The 22094-nt window shown below is 44.4% G+C and overlaps 1 protein-coding gene across 7 annotated transcripts in view; it reads left to right on the forward strand.

Annotated features, from left to right (window-relative positions):
• Window positions 1-15594, forward strand: part of CEP350 (centrosomal protein 350) — a 67532-nt gene extending 51938 nt beyond the window's left edge. For all 7 annotated transcript variants that reach the window (XM_032192094.1, XM_032192093.1, XM_032192098.1 and 4 more), the window contains 8 exons: window positions 24-184; window positions 668-807; window positions 1576-1658; window positions 2753-4830; window positions 5849-6250; window positions 6338-6484; window positions 7661-7783; window positions 13710-15594. In XM_032192094.1, coding sequence (XP_032047985.1) covers window positions 24-184; window positions 668-807; window positions 1576-1658; window positions 2753-4830; window positions 5849-6250; window positions 6338-6484; window positions 7661-7783; window positions 13710-13874 — 3299 coding nt within the window. In that variant the 3' untranslated portion in view covers window positions 13875-15594. The remainder of the gene's footprint in view (window positions 1-23; window positions 185-667; window positions 808-1575; window positions 1659-2752; window positions 4831-5848; window positions 6251-6337; window positions 6485-7660; window positions 7784-13709) is intronic.
• Window positions 15595-22094: the final 6500 nt, after the last annotated feature.

Genomic DNA, 22094 nt, shown 5'->3' on the forward strand with positions numbered 1-22094 from the left:
GGCTAAAACAAAATCTTTTTCAGAAACCACATCTGATCAAAGTGATATTGAAGGACGGATCAGGGCCCTGAAGGATGAACTACGGAAAAGGAAGTCTGTGGTTTACCAGCTGAAAAAGGAACAGAAAAAGAGGCAAAAGGAGAGACTGAAAGCCCAGGAGGCCAGTTTGATCAAACAACTGGAGGTTAGGAACCATAGGAAGATGGGCAAAGTAAAAGCTATGGATAAATCATTTTATTATGGATGTTGTTGGCAAAATATTGTATCAACAGCTGTGAAAGGCATTGTTTAATTGTGATGGAAGTGGGACTGTTTTTGGCTAGTTAACTGCTTTCAGTAATGAACGAGAGCCTTGGAGGCAAAACCACACTCTTCAAAATGTGCACCTTTAACAGGTTACAGTGTTCGGTGGGGTTTGTATATGTTCATACACATTAGTATCCCAGCTTGGGTTAAACAGTGGTGCTTACGTAATTTGTTTTTGAAAGTAAAGTATTGATTCCCAGGATTCACACACATGGAGCTTTAGGAAGTAAAACAGTACAGAGAAACTCAGAGTGTCCTTAAATGGTTGAGGCTATGCTTGATTTATTTTGATAGGTTTTGTATACCAAATTGTAGTAGTTATAATTTAGTAGATTAACAGTCATAACTTCTTTATGCTCAGTCATATGATGAGTTTATCAAGAAGACTGAAGCTGAGCTGAGCCAAGATCTGGAGTTATCACCCACAGCCAAACCTCAGATAAAAACTCCATCTTCAGCTGCTACTGAAAAACCGAAGATCAAGGCACCACCACTCCATAGGTAAATGGGATTTCTTCTTGCTTAGATTATTCTGAAACTGCAATGATTGCTGTTTGAGCAGACACCTTTGGTGCAAGCAAAGCTGCTAACTGCTGTTCCTTAAAGCACTGGACAGTGGCAGTATGCTGCTGACACATTTGCTGGTTACATTTGGCCCAAAATAGATAAGATGCACTGTCCCTGTAATCATATGCATCTTATTTCTGTCCTGCCCAGCCTTTCAGGTCCTGTTGTCAAGTTCGTTCTGAATAATAATTTTTGATTGAGCAAGAATGTGCAAAGCAGTTGTTTGGATCACTGACCTGTAAGAGTTTTTATGCCTGTTGCACTGTGAGGCAAACTGTTCATCTTTTCAACTTACATCTGTTTTGGATCTCATGTTTTAAAAAGTAGACAATTCAGCTGACTTTTTGCACTTCTCACAGTATTAAGTGTTTCATTTTCTCCAGCAGATGGTGCAATTTTAGTGCATTCTTTTTTTTTTTTAAAAAAAAAAAAAAAGTATTTTTCTCTATTTTGGCTGCAAAAAGGTCAAGGTTTGTGATTAACCTTTTAAAAAATTATTTTCCAGGGTTTGCCAAACCACCAACTCTGTCCCCACTCCTGTTTTCTAAGTTAACAGTATGTTGACAAACCAAACCGTTTGTGACCATTAATACGTTGATAGAATTATAGATGCTCATAGTTTCATTTTTATCTATTTAAAATCAAAATGGAGCACTTTCTCATGTAACAATGGTTCACACAACTCAATATTTCAACTTTTAGGCCGGAGACAGCTAAAAATTGGAAATCACTGACTGAATCAGAGCGATCCAGAGCATCTTTGGAATCCATTGCAGAGTATGCAGGTATGTAAATAGAAGAATCAGTACTACCGATGAAAGTCTTGAAGCCTGACTATTTAAACTTCTTTAATCTTATTCTTCTTTATTCAAGAAGAGGTTTTAAGAGAGCATGGAGACTTGATAAAACCACAGCGGTGAAGCTATATTTTTTACTTTGATGTTTACGTTTACATTTGTTTTGGTCTTGGAAATACCTGGGGAGTGGAGGTCCCGAAGTTATGTCTCCTTTCCCTTACTCCCTCAGCTCTCAGTTCTGAAACCTCATAGTATTTGAGTTCTTTATTTTAAAGAATTTGTACTAGAACAAATGTTGATGAGAGGTGCTATATCTGTAAAATATAACTAAAAATACAAATATAACTATATATTTTGTATAGCACTACATATTAAATAAAGAATTTTTGTTCATGCTTTATTAATTCTACTTAGTAGGCATTTGCTTTTGCTGTTTCATGAATGTTCACTATTTAGTTTTATTCTTGGTGAGGTTTTTATAAAATCATAATTACGTGACAACCTTTTTCCTTTTATTTTATTTCCTGTTTCTTTATCACTGGAGGGAAAGTAAGGAAACCAAAATGAGTAAGGCTTTAGAAGTAGATATTTAGGAACGGCTGTTTCCTTTTTTTTTTTAATACTTATCAATGTTTTGCTGTTGATAATTGTTGAGGTCCCTTCCAGCCCAAGCTGTTCTGTGATTCTGTCTGCAGTTCTAAGCTTGGTTGTTTTCATAGAATGATAGAATGGTCTGAGTTGGAAAGGACCTTAAAGATCATCTAGTTGCAACACCCCTGCCATGGGCAGGCACACTTTTCACTAGATGAGGTTGCTAAGTCCTTATGTTGGGCTAAGTATTGTAGTGTTATAAAGTTAATGGTACAAGAAACAGAATTAGAAAATGTTATAGTGCTGGAACTGGACACATGTTTGTAGGACAGTTAAAAATCTGTGTTTCCAAGGCACCAGTTTGCATCTTTTAGCGTAGAAACCTTGATGTTAATTTTGTTGGCTATGGTTGCCAACATCAATGAGACAGTGCAGGCTATGCCATCTGTTGTGATTCACTTCTTATGATTCACTTTTTATTTTCCTTCAAGATGCTGTGTCATCAAGAACCGAGAGATCTGTGTCTGTGCACAGCAAGAAGGTGACAGATGTTCATGCAGAAGAACCTTCCAGAAAATCTTCCTCAGTTTTAATGTCACCAAGGAGTTCCAGAGCAGGATCTGGTGATTCCCTAGATCACGTGTCCTCATCAGCTCTTCTCAAAGACATAAAAGATATTAGTAGGATATCCCACGGGTCAACTAGCATTGCAATAAGTGTACCCAATGAGGAGGCTGTCTTCAGTCAAAAATCTGAGATACCAGAAGACTTGGAATATATAAAATCAGAAGAATATGAGATTGAAGATTCTTATATTAAACCTTTGGAAAGTTCTGATGTGTTGTTGACTTTAGATAAAGAACAGGAGAGTTTATTGGATGTTACTCCAGCAAAAGTCCTCCATTCTGCAAATGAACACTCTCTAAAGGAACCTTTTGGTTTGTCTGTGGAAAGCCTTCATGGTAAGGAGGAAGTCTTAGAACAGAGACTGGCAGACAAAGACGCTGTAACTGTCCCAAACGTAGAGGAGTCTTATTGCAAATTGAGCAAATCAGCAGAGGAAAAAGATGATCAGCTTTCAGAACACCTGTTTAGTCAAAAAGAGCCATCATACGTCGAAGACTTTGAAGGATCCTCCTCCAGGAAACAGGCAGCAATTGAAGAAACACTTGCTGTGGAACATTACAAAGATGACTTTGAAGCATCCCTTCTCTCCCCTAAAGGGGACACTCACTCACTGAGAGAGCAGTCACAGCACACACAAACCAACAGAAGCAGATCCACGAGCCTTGGCAGTGATAGCGAAATCAGCGAATACCTCAGTGACAAATCTCTTTCTCTCTCCAGCAGCAAGCATTCGGAGAGATTGTTGGAACTTAAGTCTCCAACAGAACTTATGAAAAATACCGAACGCATTGATGTGGAGAAAGAACAGGCTCCCACACAGCCACCACAATGGGCCTCTGCTTCAGTCACAGAAGAAACAGATAATTTGTCAAACTTCAGCATTGGTGATAGGGTACTTGTAAGTAAAGTCCAACCTGGAACTCTGCGATTCAAAGGTCTGACTAAATTTGCCAAAGGGTTTTGGGCTGGTGTGGAGTTGGATAAACCTGAAGGGAACAACAATGGAACTTACGATGGTATTAAATATTTTGATTGCAAAGAAAGGCACGGTATTTTTGCTCCTCCTCAAAAAATCTCTCACATTGCAGAAAGTATTGATAGCCATTTAGACACAAATAAGGATGAAGATTCATTCTTTGATGACAGACTGGAGAAGCAACACAAAGCTGAGCAGAAAGGCAAAGGAAGTTCCAAATCTGGCAAAGAAGATGAAAGCCAGAGCAGAAGTGCAACAGAGAACTCTTCCCGGGATAAAGCACCTGCAGGCACAGCTGTTTCAGAAGCCTCAGCTGGAGAAAAAATTGATGAGGACTCATCTTCCAAAGCAAACAGCATGAAGGAGATTTCTGTAGCTACTGAATCACTTGTCCCAGAACAGTCTGTGGTGGCTTATCTGAAGCATGCTATAAAAGAGGAGAACAACCTTGCTCTTCCCATTTCTGGTGTGATGGACAAGATTTCCACTGCTCAGTTGGATGACATCTCGGATTTCCTTTCTGAAAAACTGGAGAGGCAGAAAACACTGGGGGAAGAGTGTTCTGAAAAGTTAGATGATCTCTCTCCTGAAGTTGTGGAGAAGCCTGCAACTCCACTTCTGGATTTGCTGACAAAAGAAAAGAACCAATTAGAAGCCCAGCTTAGACTACCATTTAGAGAAGAAGAAAAGTCGAAAGACCAACTGGAAAAGGTCAGTTTGCTGACAGACAGTCTGCTTAAAGATTTTGTGAAAGACACGGTCAATCAGTTACAGCAAATAAAGAAGGTCAGGAATGAGAAAATCCAACTCAGCAACCAGGAACTCTGTGATGTGAGGGAAGAATCCAATACCCCATCGCAGCAAGTAGAAAAGCAGATTCCTGATGGACTGAATAATTTTTTTCTAAGCTCAGACTTGGAAGATGAAAGAGAAGAACTTTCCTCTCCAGACATGTGTCCCAGACCAGTAAGTAACAAATATTTTGCTCTAATTTTAAGAGTTGATGATGGTTGCTTTGACTGATGGTTATTGAATCTGAAGGATGCAGTGTAGCACCAGTTGTTTTCTCCCAAGTTCTGTTTGGTGGTGTGAAGATTGTGTCTGTATGTATGGGTGTAATGTGTGTTCTTGTGTTTCCCCATTCCCAACTCACTTTAGTAGCCCTGCAGGCTTAAAGACAAGTTTTGGCACATCAAAGTGAAAAATACTTAATTTAGATTGCATTCTGCTTACGTGTTTGATTTCACTTAATCGTTACCCTCAATTTTATTCTAAAAATGTCAAAGTACATTAATCTGTAAACTTACCTCTGTCTATCCTTGATATGAAACAATCATCCTGTAAAATAATTAGTTGCTATAGGGATCGTTAAGTTGTCAGACTGCTCTGTCCACAGAAGTAATATATCATGAGCAGTGGAAGTTCAAGCTTCCTCAGAACAACCATTAATGACACAGATTTAGAACTTGGCCTTTCTGCTGAAGATGTCAGTAAACCTGTCTGCTATGCCATTGATCTCAATATATTATCATCACAGAAAGCTTCAGCTCATTTCACCATTGCTCAGTCACTAAAACGGCCATTGCCTGCTAAAAGCTTTTAGGCTGTTGAAGCAGATCCGAGACTTGCTGGTAAGCAAAGTGAAAAGTTACATGTCACATTATCACTCTTTAAACTACTCAGCCTTTCCTAAACAGTTAAACATCAGGACACGCAGTGGGCAGGTACAGGTGGTCTTCTGTAGGAAGCCTCTGAAAGCTCTGTAGGAACCCTCTGAAAGTGTTCATCAGGAGTGGTAGAAGATCCAGGTATCTGAGTTGAAACATTTCTAATTTTACTATGCACTGTTTATCATCTTCAAAAGAATTGAGAGTAGTTGTGCATATGTAGCCAGTTAGTAGAGCACTTAAAAATACAAGTTGAATGCCTGATAGGCAACGGTGTGACACTGTTTTATATTTGCCCCGTGACTCTTAATTCACAGGAGAGTCCAGTGTTTGGTGCGAGCGGTCAGGAGGAGCTTGCCAAGAGGCTGGCTGAGCTGGAGCTCAATCGGGAGTTCCTGAGCGTGCTGGGAGATGATCAAGACTGGTTTGATGAGGACTATGGCCTTAGCTCCCGTAAGGTCCAGCAGAAGCAAGCTGAGGAACCAGCAGTGCTGCCCAAGGTAGAAGCACAGAAAGTTCCAACAAAGCCATGTGAGGAGCCTTTGGCAGTCCCTCATACTGCAGTGGAGGTGGAAGGGATGGTGCATGCAGCAGCTGAGGAACTCTGGAAACTGAAAGAGCTGGGTCATGATCTTCAAAATTTCAGCCTTCACACTGATCTTAGTGGTACCATGAAAGAGCAGGACACGGACACGATAAACAAACAGGTCTATAAAAAGGTACGGTCTTCAGGCATTTTGTTCTTGTCCTTTGAATTGTTACCATGAAGATCAGAAGCCTTAATTCTAACTTCTTCCTTTGTTAAGGTGGTATTTGATTTAACAAAAGAGATCTTTGGAGAAATCTTTGCTGAGGATCCTAATCTAAATCAGCCTATTTGGATGAAACCGTGTAGGATCACATCTGCTTACTTTCGCCGAGTAAAAGATCCAAATGATCTGGATGAAATCAAGGTAGGAAGAAATCCTTGTGATAACAGGGAAGAGGAGATGAAAAATGTTGTAGTGACAGTTGCCTGAGGGTTAAAAGGTAGTACCAGATCTATCCAATATGAGAAGTGTTGAGAAGAGAAATGAGATGACAAACCTGAAAGGGAATTTGTCAGGATGCTCCATTCTACTCAACAGATTTGCCTCCCAGTCATCTTGGCTGATACTAGTTACTTTTAAACCACAATCCTCTATGCAGAACTGACAGGAAGACCTTGGTCTTACAAAATTGGTATGCTGACAGACTGCTGCTTCAGCAGACCTCGTTGGAACTCTCTATTAGGTATAGTGGCATGGATCCAACTGTAGGGTTGGGCCAAATGGGATGAGCTGGATTTTTTCAACAGACACACCTGTGCCAACCTCACTGAGAACAGTGGGAGTTGCCTGTATGGATCCAGACTTTGACTGGTGAGGTTATTGCTGTATTTGGCCAAAGGAGAAACCCTGTTGCTGGTGGTAGTGCTTGAGAAAGGACAAGACCCCCGAAAGGTGGAGCCTGACTGGACCAAAGTTAAGTTTGTAGGGCTGGTTGTTAGAGGAGAAAAAAAAAAAAAAAAAACTGCTTCTGAAAGTGCTCGACAAAGAACTTGTAATGCAGCTTTGACAGGACATAAATGACAGCTCCTAGGTGTACTGTTTCTTCTTAAATTGTTATTTTGGACTGTATTTTGATAAGCCTGCAGAAGATAAAGCGTGTTAACTCTCTAGAAAAGTCAGAAATAGTATTTGAATCAACCTGTTTAGTTGAGAAGACTTTGAGAAACCTGTGGCAGAGGAGAACATGGTCACAGGACAAGGACACCAAACTCACATCCTTCTTTTCTTTAATAACTTCCTACAAAATGAACTGTCATAATCTTCTGTTTACTGTACCGCTTAACTGAAAATTCTTGTTCTCAAGATTGTTCCAGGAATGGGTGTTATTTTTTTTTCCCACTTCTGGATTTAATAATTGTTCTGCCCATGTAAGGCTACCTCAGAGACTTGCACTGCAACTTACTTGTATTCACCATATATCCCTTGGCTAAACAGAAGCCTCCTATGCATTTATAGTCTTACTCTTTAGGGAAAGAACGTTGTGTATGCGTGTCACTTCTGAGTTCAAATATGATAAATCTCACCTTTTCTGTTCTGTAGAGCTTCATTGCAGCTGAAGTACTGAAGTTGTTCAGCCTGAGGAAGGAACCTAATCACAAAACAGACTGGCAGAAGATGATGAAATTTGGGCGGAAGAAACGAGATAGAGTGGATCATATATTGGTGAGTAAATGAATACAGACATTTCAGATTCTGTCCCTCAGATGGAAGTATAACATGGTCATACATTTCAGCATTTGAACATGCTATTTACAGAACGCAAAGTGTGCATAAGATCCCGATGGAAGGTGTTTAATTTTTTTTAATTTTTCTTGCCAAAACAAAGCAAAACACAAAACAAGTCCAGTACCAATGAATCATAGAATAATAGAATGGCTTGGGTTGGAAGGGACCTTAAATATCATCTAGTTCCAACGCCCTGCCATAGGCAGGGACACCACCCTCTAGATCAGGTTGCTCAGGGCCTCATCTGACCTAGTCTTGAAGACCTTTGGGGATGGGGCATCCACAACCACATGAAGTAAGGTGAATTGTTTGAATTCTCAGTTCATACTGGATTTTCCTGGAGGTTAGATTTGCACACTCCCCACAATTTAAAACATGAATTTGCAGGAGAAACTGGAATACTTGACTGAAAGGAGAGTGAACTTTTTCTTTGGGAAGAAAATACATTTTTCCTTTTACTTTAATTTGAAATGTTTCTACTTTGAAGTAATACTGATTAATTGGAGGCAGTGATACTGGAAACATAATAGACTTGATTGCTAACCAGAGTCAACCAAAAGGCTGCAAAAGTCTTTGGGTTAGAAGAGCACAGACTTGAACAAGACAGTGTGAAAAACAATACTTTCCTAGTACAAGGCAGTTTGCCAGGTGGAACCCACAGCTTAGCTTTTCAAAACTAAGCGATGACCGTGACTTCTGCTTCTGTAGTGCTTGCTGTGAACTTAGTGAATGCAGCTGCCACTGGGTAGAGACAGTTCACTGTTAGAACAGCGCAAGGTAGAGCGTATCTGGCTGTGTACTAGTTTTTGAAAGGTTGGCTTGTGTTGCAGGATGATTAACATCTTTATTGGCTATAATGATGGTGAAGGTTCCACTTGGAAATATGAGTTGTCATTAACACCGTGCTTTACTTAATTATACCTGAAATTGATTCCACACACGCGCACACAGAGCTAACTTCAGGTCATGGGTCGTGTGGTCTTCTAATTGCCCATCAGTGGAAGGTTTCCAACACAGGCTTTTTCCCAGGGGGTTAATTTGAATTGTATGTAAATAAAAGGCTTGTGTATAGGACCTGCATGTCCTAGTACTCTTGGTTCTGGGTTACAGAGGCTGTTTGTAGTGTGTGCAAAAAGTCTTATGTTTAAATCTCTGAGAGGATTAATAGTACAACTGTTATGCTTGTGTACCAGTTTTAGATGTTGACTTCAGATTTCTTAGCGCCACACCTGAAAGAAGGATTCCTGACTGGGAAAAACTGCTCCAGTTGAAGGCATCAAAGTGCTTTAGGTAGAATAAGTTGGAAGTTCAGACAATCTGGCCAGCAATTTACATGCAGACCCAGATGTGAGAGATTAATAGAGCTCTGGCAAGTTTGGCTTAATAAATAACATGCTTAATTTTATTTTGTTCTCACTAGAGTGTGATAATAAAATTTTATCTGAAGGCTGGGAATAATTGAAGGTTGCAGCATGCCATGCTTTGGGAATAAGGCAGTCTCAGTGGCATTGCTACCAAATTCATACTGCAACATGAGCTGCTGTCAGAGAAGCTTCTAACTAAAAAGCCTAAGGAGATGATGCTCAATTCCTTTTACCTTATTCTATTATAATCCCTATAAAATACAAACTACTTGGATAGCTTTCTCTGTCCCCTGGTCAGCCTTCATGTTCTGCTTAAGTTTATGAGCTCTGTGGTAACACAAATCCGAGTTCACAGTAGGATATACAGGTCTGTGAAAGATCTGCTGCCTGTCTGCTGGTAACTCACGGTGTAGCCCCAAACAGAGGATTCAGATTTGGAGTTTCACAAATTTTGTCTGAAATAGATTCAAGTAGTACAACGCAATGAGTTGCTGAAAAAGAAATCAAGACTTTTTGGTAGGTTTAGATGCTGTTAGAAGCTTCTTTAGAAAAAAACCACAACCAAAAATGCTCTGTTTCTTCAAGTTACATGAAGATTTATTTAGCAGATATCTATGTTACAATGTGCAGGATGTGTCATTTCACTACACAGAGAAACTGATTGATTCTCTGCATTCTTTGTCTGCTTATAAAGATAAGCAGTTAAAATAAAACATGATCTTTTATAAGAGAGGTGAACCTTCTTTGATTTCTGTTACTTGCATTTAAGCTCTGAGCACAAGTCCTTCCCAGTTTCTTAATTTCTCATTCAAGTGAAAGTCATTTTCAAGTGAAAACACATTTTCTCAGCTTTTATTGAGACAACTACATATTTTTAGTGGCTTTGAGAGGGGTTAAACACATCTGACTATCCAATACTGTCTGACCCAGGAGCTAGGTATGACTAATGCCAGGGTTTTGATATGGAGAAAGCAGAGTCTGTTGCGTGCTTACTTCTCCAGTACATTAGTAATGACTGTCAAATAGTGACATTGTCTGCCTTGACAGGGGGGTGGCTCTAAAACCCAGAGCCAAGTCTGTGTGCTCAGCTGACATAGGTTTCTCTGAAGGCACAGAGCAAGTGCCAGGCTATTTTGCCTGGCTTAATCTCTCCCTGGTTATTCCTGGATGTCTCCTAGAAGGCTCATTACACCAAACCTAATTCCTGGCAGTAGTCCTTGACTGCAGCAAAGGTTCAGTGTGGTGGGAGGGAGCATGACAGCAGAAGCAGCCTGTGTTAGGGCAGTGCCTGGTGATGCGAGGAGGTGCAGGTGCCCGTCTGCCTTTGCACCAGCTGGGAATCAAGGGGAGAAGCCCTTCACCTGTTTGCTTTGCCTTGGCCTCTGCTACTTCCACCAGCAACTGTATCTTTAGTTCTGTTTTCACTTTTGTCTGTTCTTTCCCACACTAAAATAGTTGTCAAGGGTTTTCTGCCAGTGACAAAAAAAACAATTGTGCTCTTCTCTTTTTTTTGCGGGTTCTCTCCTCAGAAAGCATTTGTAACAGAACCTGTTAGGAGAGATCTTGTCTGCTAGGCAGTTGTTCCGACTATTAATGTTTACAGCAAATCTTCACTTTCAGTTTCAAATCAAGGTAAAGGAATGTGTAGATGTTTGCTTTTCTTTTCATGTCCCTTAGTATTGCCTCCTTTATTTTGTGTGTTCTGTCTGTGCTCTGTGGAGAGAATCTCAGACGTACGTGTAGGCAGAGGTGCTGCTTTGGGTGTATCAGTGTTCCCTAGACCTTTCAAAACCTTTGTAAGCTACAGTAAGAGCCCTCATATCTCCTTATTTAAGTTCAGGTGCTAACAATAGATTGCTCTCACTATTTTTCCACTTGGATCTTCAGCCAAAACCTTTGTGCTGATCTGTTTGCATAGGGCCAGAACAAACACTGCTGTTGCTTTCCCTGTGCTGACCCTCCCACCCCTTTTCTTTTATCCTGAGTTTCAGAAAGTAAAGCTCACACGTTACTGCCAAACCTACATGTTCAGTTTTTACACCTGACAAGCCTGCCAACAGAGTGCTGAAAAGCACTTGATCCTTCTGGCCTTGTTGACTCAAGGGCTAAAATGTTCTCCGTGCGGTTTTGAATTCCCCAGCAAAGCAGAGCTCTCCCTGTCAAGCTGGCTTAATCAGAAGCCTGCTTCTGTGGCCCCCACGACCTAAACCCAAGGGAAGTCAAACTGTAAGAAGAGAATCAAAGCCTGCCTTTGTGCACAGTCGTATATCTTAACGTTTCCAAACACCGGGCATGAAGTGCTGTGAAAATGGACCTACCTGCCTTCCTCATACTGGCATTCTTCCAAGGCAGTGGTTTATTTCTGGATTTCTCTTATTTCCAGCCTCCCAAATGATCTAGTGACTCCTTCAATGTAGTTTATTTTGCAGATGTTAGTGATTTTGAATGGGAATCTACAGAAATCAAAACTTTGTCTAAAGCTCAGCAGGTCTCGCCTTACGTTCCCAGCAGGGAGGATGCTGCTGGCCAGGGATGGTCAGGCAGAAGGTTGTGTGGGTTGGTGTTGTGCAGCTGCTCCTGGCTGCCAGTCATGGGAGTCATGGGCCAAGGTCCACCAACACTCGTCTCCACCCATCTCTCTCATCTTTAGGATCTTCCCTCACTTCCAGGATCTTTCCTCTAGTTAGGATCTTCACTGTCTCCTTTTTGGTGCCTCCGTTTGCTCTCCAAGACCTGTCTTTTTCGGTAACACTTCTTTGTGGCACCCTCTTCTTTCCAGTTTGCCTATCTCCTGCTCTTCCTCATCTAAGTGGTCTGTGTGCAGTCACACAACACGTGATCAGCTCCAAATTGGTGCTTGTTTTATACCTCCTTGTTAATGAGAGGATATGGGACACGCTGCTTTTGTTTAGTCCAGGGCTTATCAAAATTTACAACCAGCACATACTGAGTGTAGGCAGCAAGCTTCTCCAGGGAGAGACCTCAGAAGTCTGTGTCGGGGTGGATGGCTGAAACAAACTTACACTCAATTATCTGTCACTTGATAGTGTTCACAGTTTAAACTATTTTTTGCCTACGATGCACGTTCAGAATTTGATTGCCAGTGCTGTTGCTTCTTCATTGCTAGTAAGGAGCACAATGAAACCATTACACTCCATCTTTGACAGCTGTAAGGGAAATGAGGGCTGTGCCAAAAAGGATGCTTGCTGCAGTAGCACGGAGATTTGTAAGCATTTAGTGTGACTCTTCCAAAGCTGCGTGCAGGATGAGATCCCTGCCCCTCTCCCCAGGCTCTCTTAGGAGAAGGAGAAAAGAGCTGTCAGACGGAAAACCCGTGTGTAACTGAAGCCTTATGAATGGCTAAAAACCCTGGAAGCAATGCAGCTTCCCTGGGGTTCCCAGAGCAGCCTGCTCTTGGGCTTCACGCTGTGTTTGGGTTATTGAGTCATCACTGTGCTGCCGCAGCTGTCACCTCCAAAACAGGCACCTTGCTGCGCGCTTCAGACAGAAGGAAGAGTGCACTGGGGCTGGAGCTCTTGTGCTCTTTGAGATGACAACGCTATTGCATATTGATACCCAACTAGTGGATCATTTTAAAGAGTGTTGTTTGTCCCCACTCTTTGTTTTTTTGAGAAAGTTTGAGCTTTGTTAGGATGTGTCTATAACGCTAAAATAGTCACCAAAACAAATTTTTAGTAAGTTTAATTGGAGGTGTGGAATTTGGAGGGACTCCTGGTACGACTTTATTTGCTGAGTGAGATCACTCACTTCTGTCTGTTACTCAGACACCTGTTTGCCAGTGACCAGTGAAATGGGATTTTGCATGTCAACAATTTAAGAAGAAATAGAAATAAATATGCATTGAGTTATTCTTCTGGCTGTAAAAGCACAAAAGTCAATTTGTAATAATGCTCTCAAATCCAATGAAGCATGAAGTACTTTGTGCAAATGAGTTGTAAGACTGCCATACAACACACACCAGTGTTTTGTCTTCCAATATAGAAGAACTGGAGAAGTTTGTAAGTTCCTTTAGGTTTCCTAATTCAAATAATCTGAACTGTAGTCAAATCTTTCATCTTTTTTTTTTTTCCTTCCCCTTTTGAAGCCCTTTGCGTGATTCCTTACCAGTTTAAGCTGCATGAAATCAGCTTCCTGCAAATGGGCAATTAGGGAGTTTTTAATGGAGCTGGTGTTGGTCAAAAATATCCCATTAGCTGAGCTCTTTCAAGTGAAAAACTTGTGCAGGAATATGAAATCCTTTGAAACGAGTAGCATGGTGAAAGGTAGCAAATGTCCATGCAGTGAAATAGCCTGGTTCAAATAGCTCCGTGTCCGTTTTGCTATTCCAAGCGTTTCCTGTAATCTCTTGCAAAGACAGACATGCCGTTGGCAGATACAGGCTGTTATGGACTCTTTCTGGAACTTTGCAGGGGACATTATCCTAGAGCAATGGAGTTGTAATGTTTGTTTGTTCTGCCTTTTCCTCTCTACCCTCCCAGGTGCAGGAACTTCACGAGGAAGAAGCACAGTGGGTGAACTACGACGAGGACGAACTGTGTGTAAAGATGCAGTTGGCAGACGGGATCTTCGAGGCCTTAATCAGAGACACTGTTGATGTACTGAACCAGATAAATGAGAAACAGCGGAGATTACTGCTTGTCTGACAGAGCTGAAAATAAACTTGACGCTACGTAACCACTGAGTCATGGGCCTTTCTGACTCCCGACATACTCTCCACCCTGCGAGCACTGCTGCTGGACTTCCACACGTGGGTTTTAAAGGCAGTACAGATGCGATTGCAGCAACCTGAACTTGCATCCTCTGCTGCTAGAGACCTTGCACCGGATTTGTTGCTTGGAACAAGCTGATCCTCACTAGAGGCTGCATTGTGGAGTGCTCAGACTGTTGGCGTGCCGACGCAGTTCTGCCACAGAGCTGTCGGCAGCTGTCCGTGGCCCCTGCCCTGGGGCTGTGACGTGCAGCCTGTGTTCTGAAAGGGGTGGGTTGAGTTGGGATATTGGCTGTTTTGCTGGAAAGGCTCTCAGCCATCAGTGCTCGAGTTGTCTTTAGAAATGTGAGTGATTTGCAGAAGAAATGGTTTGGTCAGGTTTTAGTCGTAACTGAATATTTACCATACTGAACAGTGTTAAAACCTTAACACCTCTTCTCCTGCAGCCCTAACAATGTGCATCGGTCTCTTCTGCTCCGGAGCCCAGTTAATTCCATTTTCTGTGAAGTTGGTTTTCGTCTTTCTTCCTGGGATGTGGTACCAGATATGGTGCCAGTCAGTCCAGGGAAATTAGGTGATGTTGCTTTTTGCATTCAAGTAAAGAATTCTTACTGCTTTTCCTATGTAACGTGCTTCAATCCAGAGGTGGAGCAAGATAAAGGCCGCCTCATGCCAAACGTGAAAGATGAGCCCGTGGACAACTTTCCTCCTACCGTGTAGCACTTCTTCACTTCCTGGAGCACCAGCTGCTCCTAGATAACGGATACTCAGGATTCTCTCAGGCACGAGACATGCAGGAGTGGAAAATGTTTCCTTGCAAAAATTTGGCCTTCACACCCTCAGCTTTCTCCCTTCTTGTCACCTAATAAATCGGAGAAGCAATCACTTGAACAATTTAGAGAACAGAGTGTATTCACCAAAGAAAGCAGTGCTTGACTGTCTGCATGTTTTGTGCTTGTGGCTTTTTTTAATTTATTTTCAGATAATTTATTAAGTGGGTTATAGGAGAGTGTCCTGTGCAGTTGGTTGTGCTATCTTACATTTTGAGACAGCCAAACTTGAGGAAGCGTCTGTTCTGGAAACTGCCGGTGTCTGTATTCTTCACACACAACCTCCAACTCCTTGAGGCAGATGCAGGGAAGGTGAGAGGAACCAAACCTCGCTGACTGGGGGTGGGAAGCAAAGGTACAGCTAGGAACGGAGATTCTCTGCACCTGATTCAGAGACACGGGAGAGGTGAAGGGACTGAGCTGAAAAACGATATGAAACTTCCCTGCTCCGTCTGTTTCCTTCCTTTCCCAGAACTTCTAGGCAATGGGCAGCTGGTACCCGATTCATTTGGTGCCGGGTTGAACCACAGTGTCCTTCTGCTGAGTTCTCTTTCCTAATCTGTCCCCCCCATTCTAGTGTTTTTCTTGGATGAACACAGACAATCTGGGGTCGAACATTGATGCCTTAATAGTGGATGTCCCGAATTGTTAACCTGGGACAAGATGCAGAGGAGAGCCAGGTTCTCCAGACACATCGGAGTGCAGGGAGATGCTTCGAAGCCCTCTTGGAGGTCCCCCAAAGATGCTGCTGCCCACGATAGGCGTGGTGACCTGCTGCTTCTTTCATCTGCTTGGTTCTTGGGCTTCTTAGGATGCCTCTCTCTGCTAGTGCTCCATTAGTTTTTTTCTTTTCCTTTTTTTTTTTTTGTTTTGTTTTGGAGAGCTATCATTGGAATATTTGCATTTTGCACAACGACACGTGGCTGGTAATTCTTCAGGGACAGCACTGGGAAGTGTTGGATATATCAGAGGTCCGAGCAGACTCTCAGATGTAGTATTGCCAGCACCTCACTTGCGAGTTAATGGGGAGCCATATGCATGGAAGCTTAACAAGTGGAAGAAGAAGAAGGAGGAGATAACGCTGTAATAGGAACACCTCCAGCAGGGCATATGCACGTCTGTCCTGCAGTAGCAGCCTTTCTGGCTGGCTGGAAGTCAAATGGTCTTGGCAGAGCAACGTCCAGCCTTTTTCCTTAAGTGATTCATTTGTCCGCCTAAGGTGTCATGATGCTGAACTGTGAAATTCTCGAACGCTTGAAATAGAAGCAAACTAAAGCTGCTGCATTTAACCAGCCTGGTGTCACTGCTTGGGTCACTGCCTCAGATTCCCTTTCCTTGGGTGTATCTTTTTCAATAGAGACGATTGTTATTTTTATAGGTAGCAATTACGGAAAGAAGGTAGAAACCCGCAGCGCAGGTTGGAGGCTGGAGTATCGGAGGCATGCAGTTAGCTTCTGTCCCATAGGTGGTGTGGCCGGCGCTGAGAAGGGTGCTGCGCATCACAGAGGCTTTTCAGCTGCCCTGTGGGGCTGGTGGGGCTTTTCTGTGCAGCCACCAGTAGGGAGGAGGCTGCGCAGTTGGCCTGCCAGGGTGCCAGGGACCATTGGAGATGATGTGCCTGTTGTCTCGCTGGTTTAGATCAGCAGCAGTTTAGTACCCTCAACAGAAGTTGTTTTTACGGCTGGTCGGGCAGAAGAAAACTGTGTAAGTAATGGCTTTATTCCTTTGCAAACATCACCGTTTATTTTTTTGGTAGCAATCCTCGACAGGAGCAACCCTACAAAGACTTGAATATACGTGAATTCTCTTCTCAATACCTCAAGTGTGTTGAGTTGCTTTGAGTTGAGTGTATGCTCAATAGCTCGAGTGCGTTGAGTTACTTTGGGACTGATGATTACTGCGATGAAGCAATGGTCTGTCTGGGTCGTGTCTGATAACGAGGAGGTAGGGGGGAGTCCGGAGTCTTGACAGCAGAGGCCGAGTTCTGTATTCCTCTCCTCTCCCCAACCTCCCCACTAAAAGAACAAGATGATACTACCGGGTCCTGGTTATCTTGGTGCCAACCCCGTGAGAAGTTTCGAGGCTGTGAGATTTTTCCGAGACCTGGAAGCTCTTTGAGGCAGTGGCCAGTGTCACTGTGGAGACGCGATTCCCTTTTCGGAAGGATCTCGGTGCCGGCTGGGAAAGCCCAGGCTCGTGAGGACCAGGAGCGTGAGTACCTCTCGCAGCAGGATGCTTCCTGAGCTGAGCTGCGGCAAATCAGCACTTCTGCCTTTCAGAGGCTCGCTGCTCACAAGGTGGAATTGAGGGATTGGAAAAATCCCGTCTTGTTCACTTTCCTTTCTTGAAAAAGTGGCCTTAGCTTTTTGCAATACTTGAATAAGTGTGTACCTGCAGAAGATCTTCAGTAGCACAGTGATAGAGACCTTTTAAGTGACTATTCTGCACGGAACTGAGCGCAGTTCTGACTTTCATATCCCTTTGCTACCTTAAGACTATTAGGAAAATAAAGTACTTTTCAGCAGAGAAACAGTTGAATCTTACAAGGTATTTAGTGCATCTGAAGTGTTTACAAATCAACTAAAATGGAGAAAAGCAAACTATTGAACTTATTTGTAATTTAAACGTTAAATGCAAAAATATATACAGATGAAAGAGGAATACTGTAATTAACCTGCATTTAATAGTTTTTTTCCCTTGACTTTGCAGAGCCTTTTGATATACATTTGCAAAGCCGCCTTCTGGGAGGCTCCGTCTCCCGATGTACTGTGTTGTGGAGATACTAAAAAGAAACCTGTTTACTGTGTATGTGTAAATAACCTGGTAACTTGGTTTTTGGGCCAGTTTCAGCAAATGTTCACATCCAGAGCAGCTTTGCACAGTAGACAGACCCAAGGATGTGGAGGGGTTTTTGTAATTAAGAACTGTAAAATAACCAGGGGGGTCCCTGTGTACACCAGTGTAAATATCTTTCGTAACTGAAATGTACTTTAAGAGAACAAAATCTGTAAATAAACTGATTTATAAATTAATCTTGTTTCCTCGTTCCTTATAAAACGGAGATTTATAATTACCCAAATGGCTGCTAATTCTGAAGGTGTCCTGGAGATTTGTCCCTTATATGTTCCCCTCTCTGTCTGATGCTGTACTTGCAATGCCAATCACAGTCCACAAAATCCCATTAGTTGCCTTAATTATAATCACACGTTATTAGAATTTCCTTGTTGTTAAAGCTGACTGATAAAAACCAAAACAGAAAATAACGTTGTGTAATCATTGCAGAAAGGCACTACACAGCCTTGCCTGGAGAAAAATGACTCCTCACCTTTATGTAAAATAGGTTTTAAAAACTCATGGTTTCCAAAATTTAGAAAAGAAAAAGAAAACAAGATCTTAACAGTGTTGGAATGAAATTCTTCAGAGCCTAAGCCTTGTTTTGGAGCACTCAATTAGGCTCCTGAATTTTTACAGTTGAGTAAAGCCGCTGCCCCCAGCTCTGCTCACTTCCTCAGCTGGCGGGGGCGAACACCGCTGCCTGAAAGCTTCATTTCTTGGTGAAGCTGTCCTAAATCCTTGTGGTTTCCTTTCTCCTCTGACGGTTGCAAACTGTCTTCTGAACAGGAAAAAAAAATAGAACCCAAAACTTTTAACACATGAAAGGCAGCAGAGCTTTGCAAGAGGAGGGCAGAGCAGTTGTGGTGCCAAACTCCAGGTGTGTGGGCAGGCGGCCGGGAGGTGCAGGAGGAGCAGAACGGGCGCAGCACGAGACGGGGAAGACCCAGAGCATTTGTTGAGCCTGCTCAGGACCCACGGCTGCTGCTGCTCCTGTACCTCTGCTGTGTTTTGGGGCTGTTTCTTAACATATAGCTGAGCGTTAAACACTGACTGCTGTCTAGCAAGGATGTTGGAAATGTTCTCTGGGAAAGTGGAGTTTGGAGCAAGAAGAGTTTCAGGCTAGTGAGCTTGCACGGTAAACTCATGCAGTTCCCTGTGCAGGTGGAGCTGTGCCTAATTAGGTGTGCAAACAGCCTACAAGAAAGCAGCGCTGCTCTTCCAGCTGGGGTGAGTTATATAGGGGTGAACAAAACCCCTGCAAAGGCGTTATCAACACCGCACTGAGCAGTTTGCTGCTGTTTCTCCTTAGGGGAGGTACCTCGCCGTGGAGGAAGGCTTGGTGCACTCCTTTCCGAGGCTGTTTTGCTGCTGTCCCACGGTGTCAGCACTCAGTGGAGAGCATCGCAGCTGCCTGAGCTCGCTCTGAACCAGGCAGAGCGTGGCGGTGGGGCGCTTGCTGCCCAAAGGGCTGAAACAAAGCGGTGCCGCAGCCTCTGCGCCCTCATTATCAAACAGCAGGAGAGCGTCCGTGGCACTTCCCTCACCCTGCAGCTATTTTGCTGCTTGAGCCTTGTGTTTGCAGACAGGGATCTGCTTGCTGCCATCAGCATCCATCCCTGGAAGTGTTTTAGAGTGCATTTACGCTGGAAAAAAATGAACTGTGCTGCTCCGTCTGGAGACCTGGCTTGCCTTTAAAAAGGGCCTGAGCAGTGGGAAGGCTGCCACGGTGCTCTGGCAAGTGACACAGCAAAGTGCTGCATTGCTGCCGCGTCCTTGCCCAGGATGCCCGGCAATCAGCTTGACGAAGGCTCTAATTTCCTCATTTGCAAACCTACATTGCTCCACTTTGGCACAGACTTTCTACCGGGGTGTTTGTGCAACTCTTCCCAGCACCGCCGGAGCGCGGCTGCCTTGCGAAGGCTGCGCCCGTGGAGCTGGTGCAACTCCCAGGTTGGGCAACGGCAGGCAGCCGCCTTCCCCAGCACACAAAATGCTGTCCCCAATCTGCATTTTGTGTCCTGCATAGCGTAAGGGCTTCCGCAGCGCCCCTTGGTCCTCATTAGCACTGCCCTGGGAAGAAAAGGAGCCGGCAGGGAGCTGCGGGATGCCAGCAGCTCTCTGCAGGGCACGGGAAGGAGGGGAGGGGGCTGCCCGGCCGTGGCATGGCAAATAAAATTCCTGGCCCCAGATTTGCACCTTTCTGCCCCCTCCCCAGTGAGATCCTGGGGAAAGCTGGGGGAAAGGAAGAGAGAGGAGCCTCCGCCCTCGGCAGCTCTGTTTGGAAGGAGGACAAGGGTCAGGCAGGAGCAGGGTGTGTGGGGAAAGAGGCCTTTTTTGGCCTGATGGATGTGGTGTGTGAGAAAGACCTGAGCAGGCCTGGTTGGTTCCTGCTCTGGGGTTTTCCATCGGCCCCGTTGTAGGAGTTGCTGTGGCCCTGGGCTGTGCTCCCTCCCCGGTGCTGGTTCCTGGTGGCTCCTGGTGGCTGGCTGACTTGTCTGCCACCAACTGTGACATCTCGGCTGGCTGTAAATGGGATTTTCTCTGATTTGGCTGGAGATGGCAGTTCTGGGGGGGCATCCCAGGTGGTAACATCAGCCAGCTCCTGCACCTTCACCTGGGTGCACTGCCACGATGCTGGGCCGTGGTGGCACGGGGATAGTCGGAGACGTGGCCAGAGCCTTTCTAAAGAGGCTTTGTGTTCTTTCATTCCAGCACAACAAAGGCACTGAAGAGGATCCTGCCCTTTGCCTCGCTCAGCTTGAGGAGCCCGGTCCCACCTCGACCCAACTCATTGCTCTACGGAGGCGATGGAGCCCGTGCAGCTCGGCCAGCCGGAGGCTGGGCACGGTGTGGCCCTTGGCAGGTGAGCCCGCAGGAGCGCCCCGTTGTCATCTGTGTGGTATTCTGCTTCATGCGCTGCAATTAAGCCAGCTGCCAAATGATGAGGTGGCAAATCTGGGCGGTGTGGTCTCCTCCGATCTGCTCCTGGACGCTGGGCAGATGAGCTGGAGTGGAAAACATCTGCTCTGTGCATCCTGGGATGTGGCGGTGACTTATAAGGAGGGACTTTGAGTGGATCTCAAATTCGTTTCCAACCCCGACGTACCCAAAGAGGGCACCGGGTGCTACCAGCGCCCTCTGAAAAGAGCAGCGCTGCTGCGTCGTCCCGAGCAGGGATGAATCAGCGGAGGGTGAATAGCAGACAGGGGCTGGAACTGCTGCAGTCCTGCTGCAGACACAACCTACGTGAACACATTCATCACATCCTGAGAATGCACCCCAGATTTTCTTGCGCGTCTGTTGTTATTACAGGCTGGCTGGGCTTGAAAGGTAGAAATCAACAACTGCTGGCTGCCGGTGGCAGCCCAGAGGGGCTCTGCTGGTCCTAGGGGCTCTGCTGAGCGAGCACCTCCGCAGCCCTGGCATCGGTCAGGGCTCGTGTCCACCCGTGTGTCATGGGGAATTGGGTGCCAGCTCCTCCGAGCGGCCTCCTGAATGCCAGGGCTGGGTGACGGCGCGGGCACCTGTCATGGTTGTGCCATGAGTCTCGCATCGGTCGCGTGTTTTTCTTGGAGTCAGTTCCTGGAATCCCAATTACGCAGGAACGTGTTCTTTAATTTTCAAGGAAGAAAGTCCGTTTTGGGATCTCCCCGTCCCCGAAACTTCAAAACTAAAGGGAGGCGAGAAATTCCTGGGTTGTCTTATCCTGATGTTTTAAGCCATTGGTTTTCTGCAGCCAGATTCATGCAGACATTATAAATCTTTCCCCATTTTCCAAAACACCTTCAGTAATCCTTTTTTGGCAGTTCAAGACCTGAATACATAAAAACCCAAATAGTCTTTCTGTGTCTCCTCTAGCCCAGTACAAAGACGATCAGAGCAGCTCTTTGTGTCTGCGAAAACGATCCATTTTGGGTGCATGAAACGAGTTCTGCAGGGCTCCAATGATTTCATTGAGGTCTTAGTGGCCTTTGAGGACCGTAGCCCACATCTCATTGACTTCAAGGCAGTTCCTGTTGGCTGGGAAGGGAGATCTGAGAGCTGATGAGCTTAATGAACATGGCACCTGTGCAGCTTGGGAGCATCTGCAGGGATCCTTAGCCTCGTTACGTGGGAGTGGAGCACGTCTCTTCCCCAGGTTAAGGATGCTGAGCTGGGTGCTGAAGATATTTTGCCGAGCTCTACTAATGGAAATCAAGCACGTTCCCAACCACAGCACGAGAGCCTAAAGCTGGGCTCTGGGGCTGGCTGGGGGCTCCAAAGGGCAAGAGAAGGACCAGCGGCAGGTAGCACTTGGAGGGCATTCCCAAAACCTCTCTGGCCTCCTACCAATTCTTCATTTTATTTTTAAAATTCATTTTACTTAATCTCAAATCCATCTTCAACAACAACAACAAAAAAAAAAAAAACCACCCCTGCTTTGCCTTCAGGGGCGATCTGCAAGGAAAATCCAGCTCTTCCCGGCTTGACGCAGAGATGAAAAGCCTGAT

This window comes from Aythya fuligula, chromosome 8 (assembly GCF_009819795.1).
Source record: "Aythya fuligula isolate bAytFul2 chromosome 8, bAytFul2.pri, whole genome shotgun sequence".
Lineage (NCBI taxonomy): Eukaryota > Metazoa > Chordata > Aves > Anseriformes > Anatidae > Aythya > Aythya fuligula.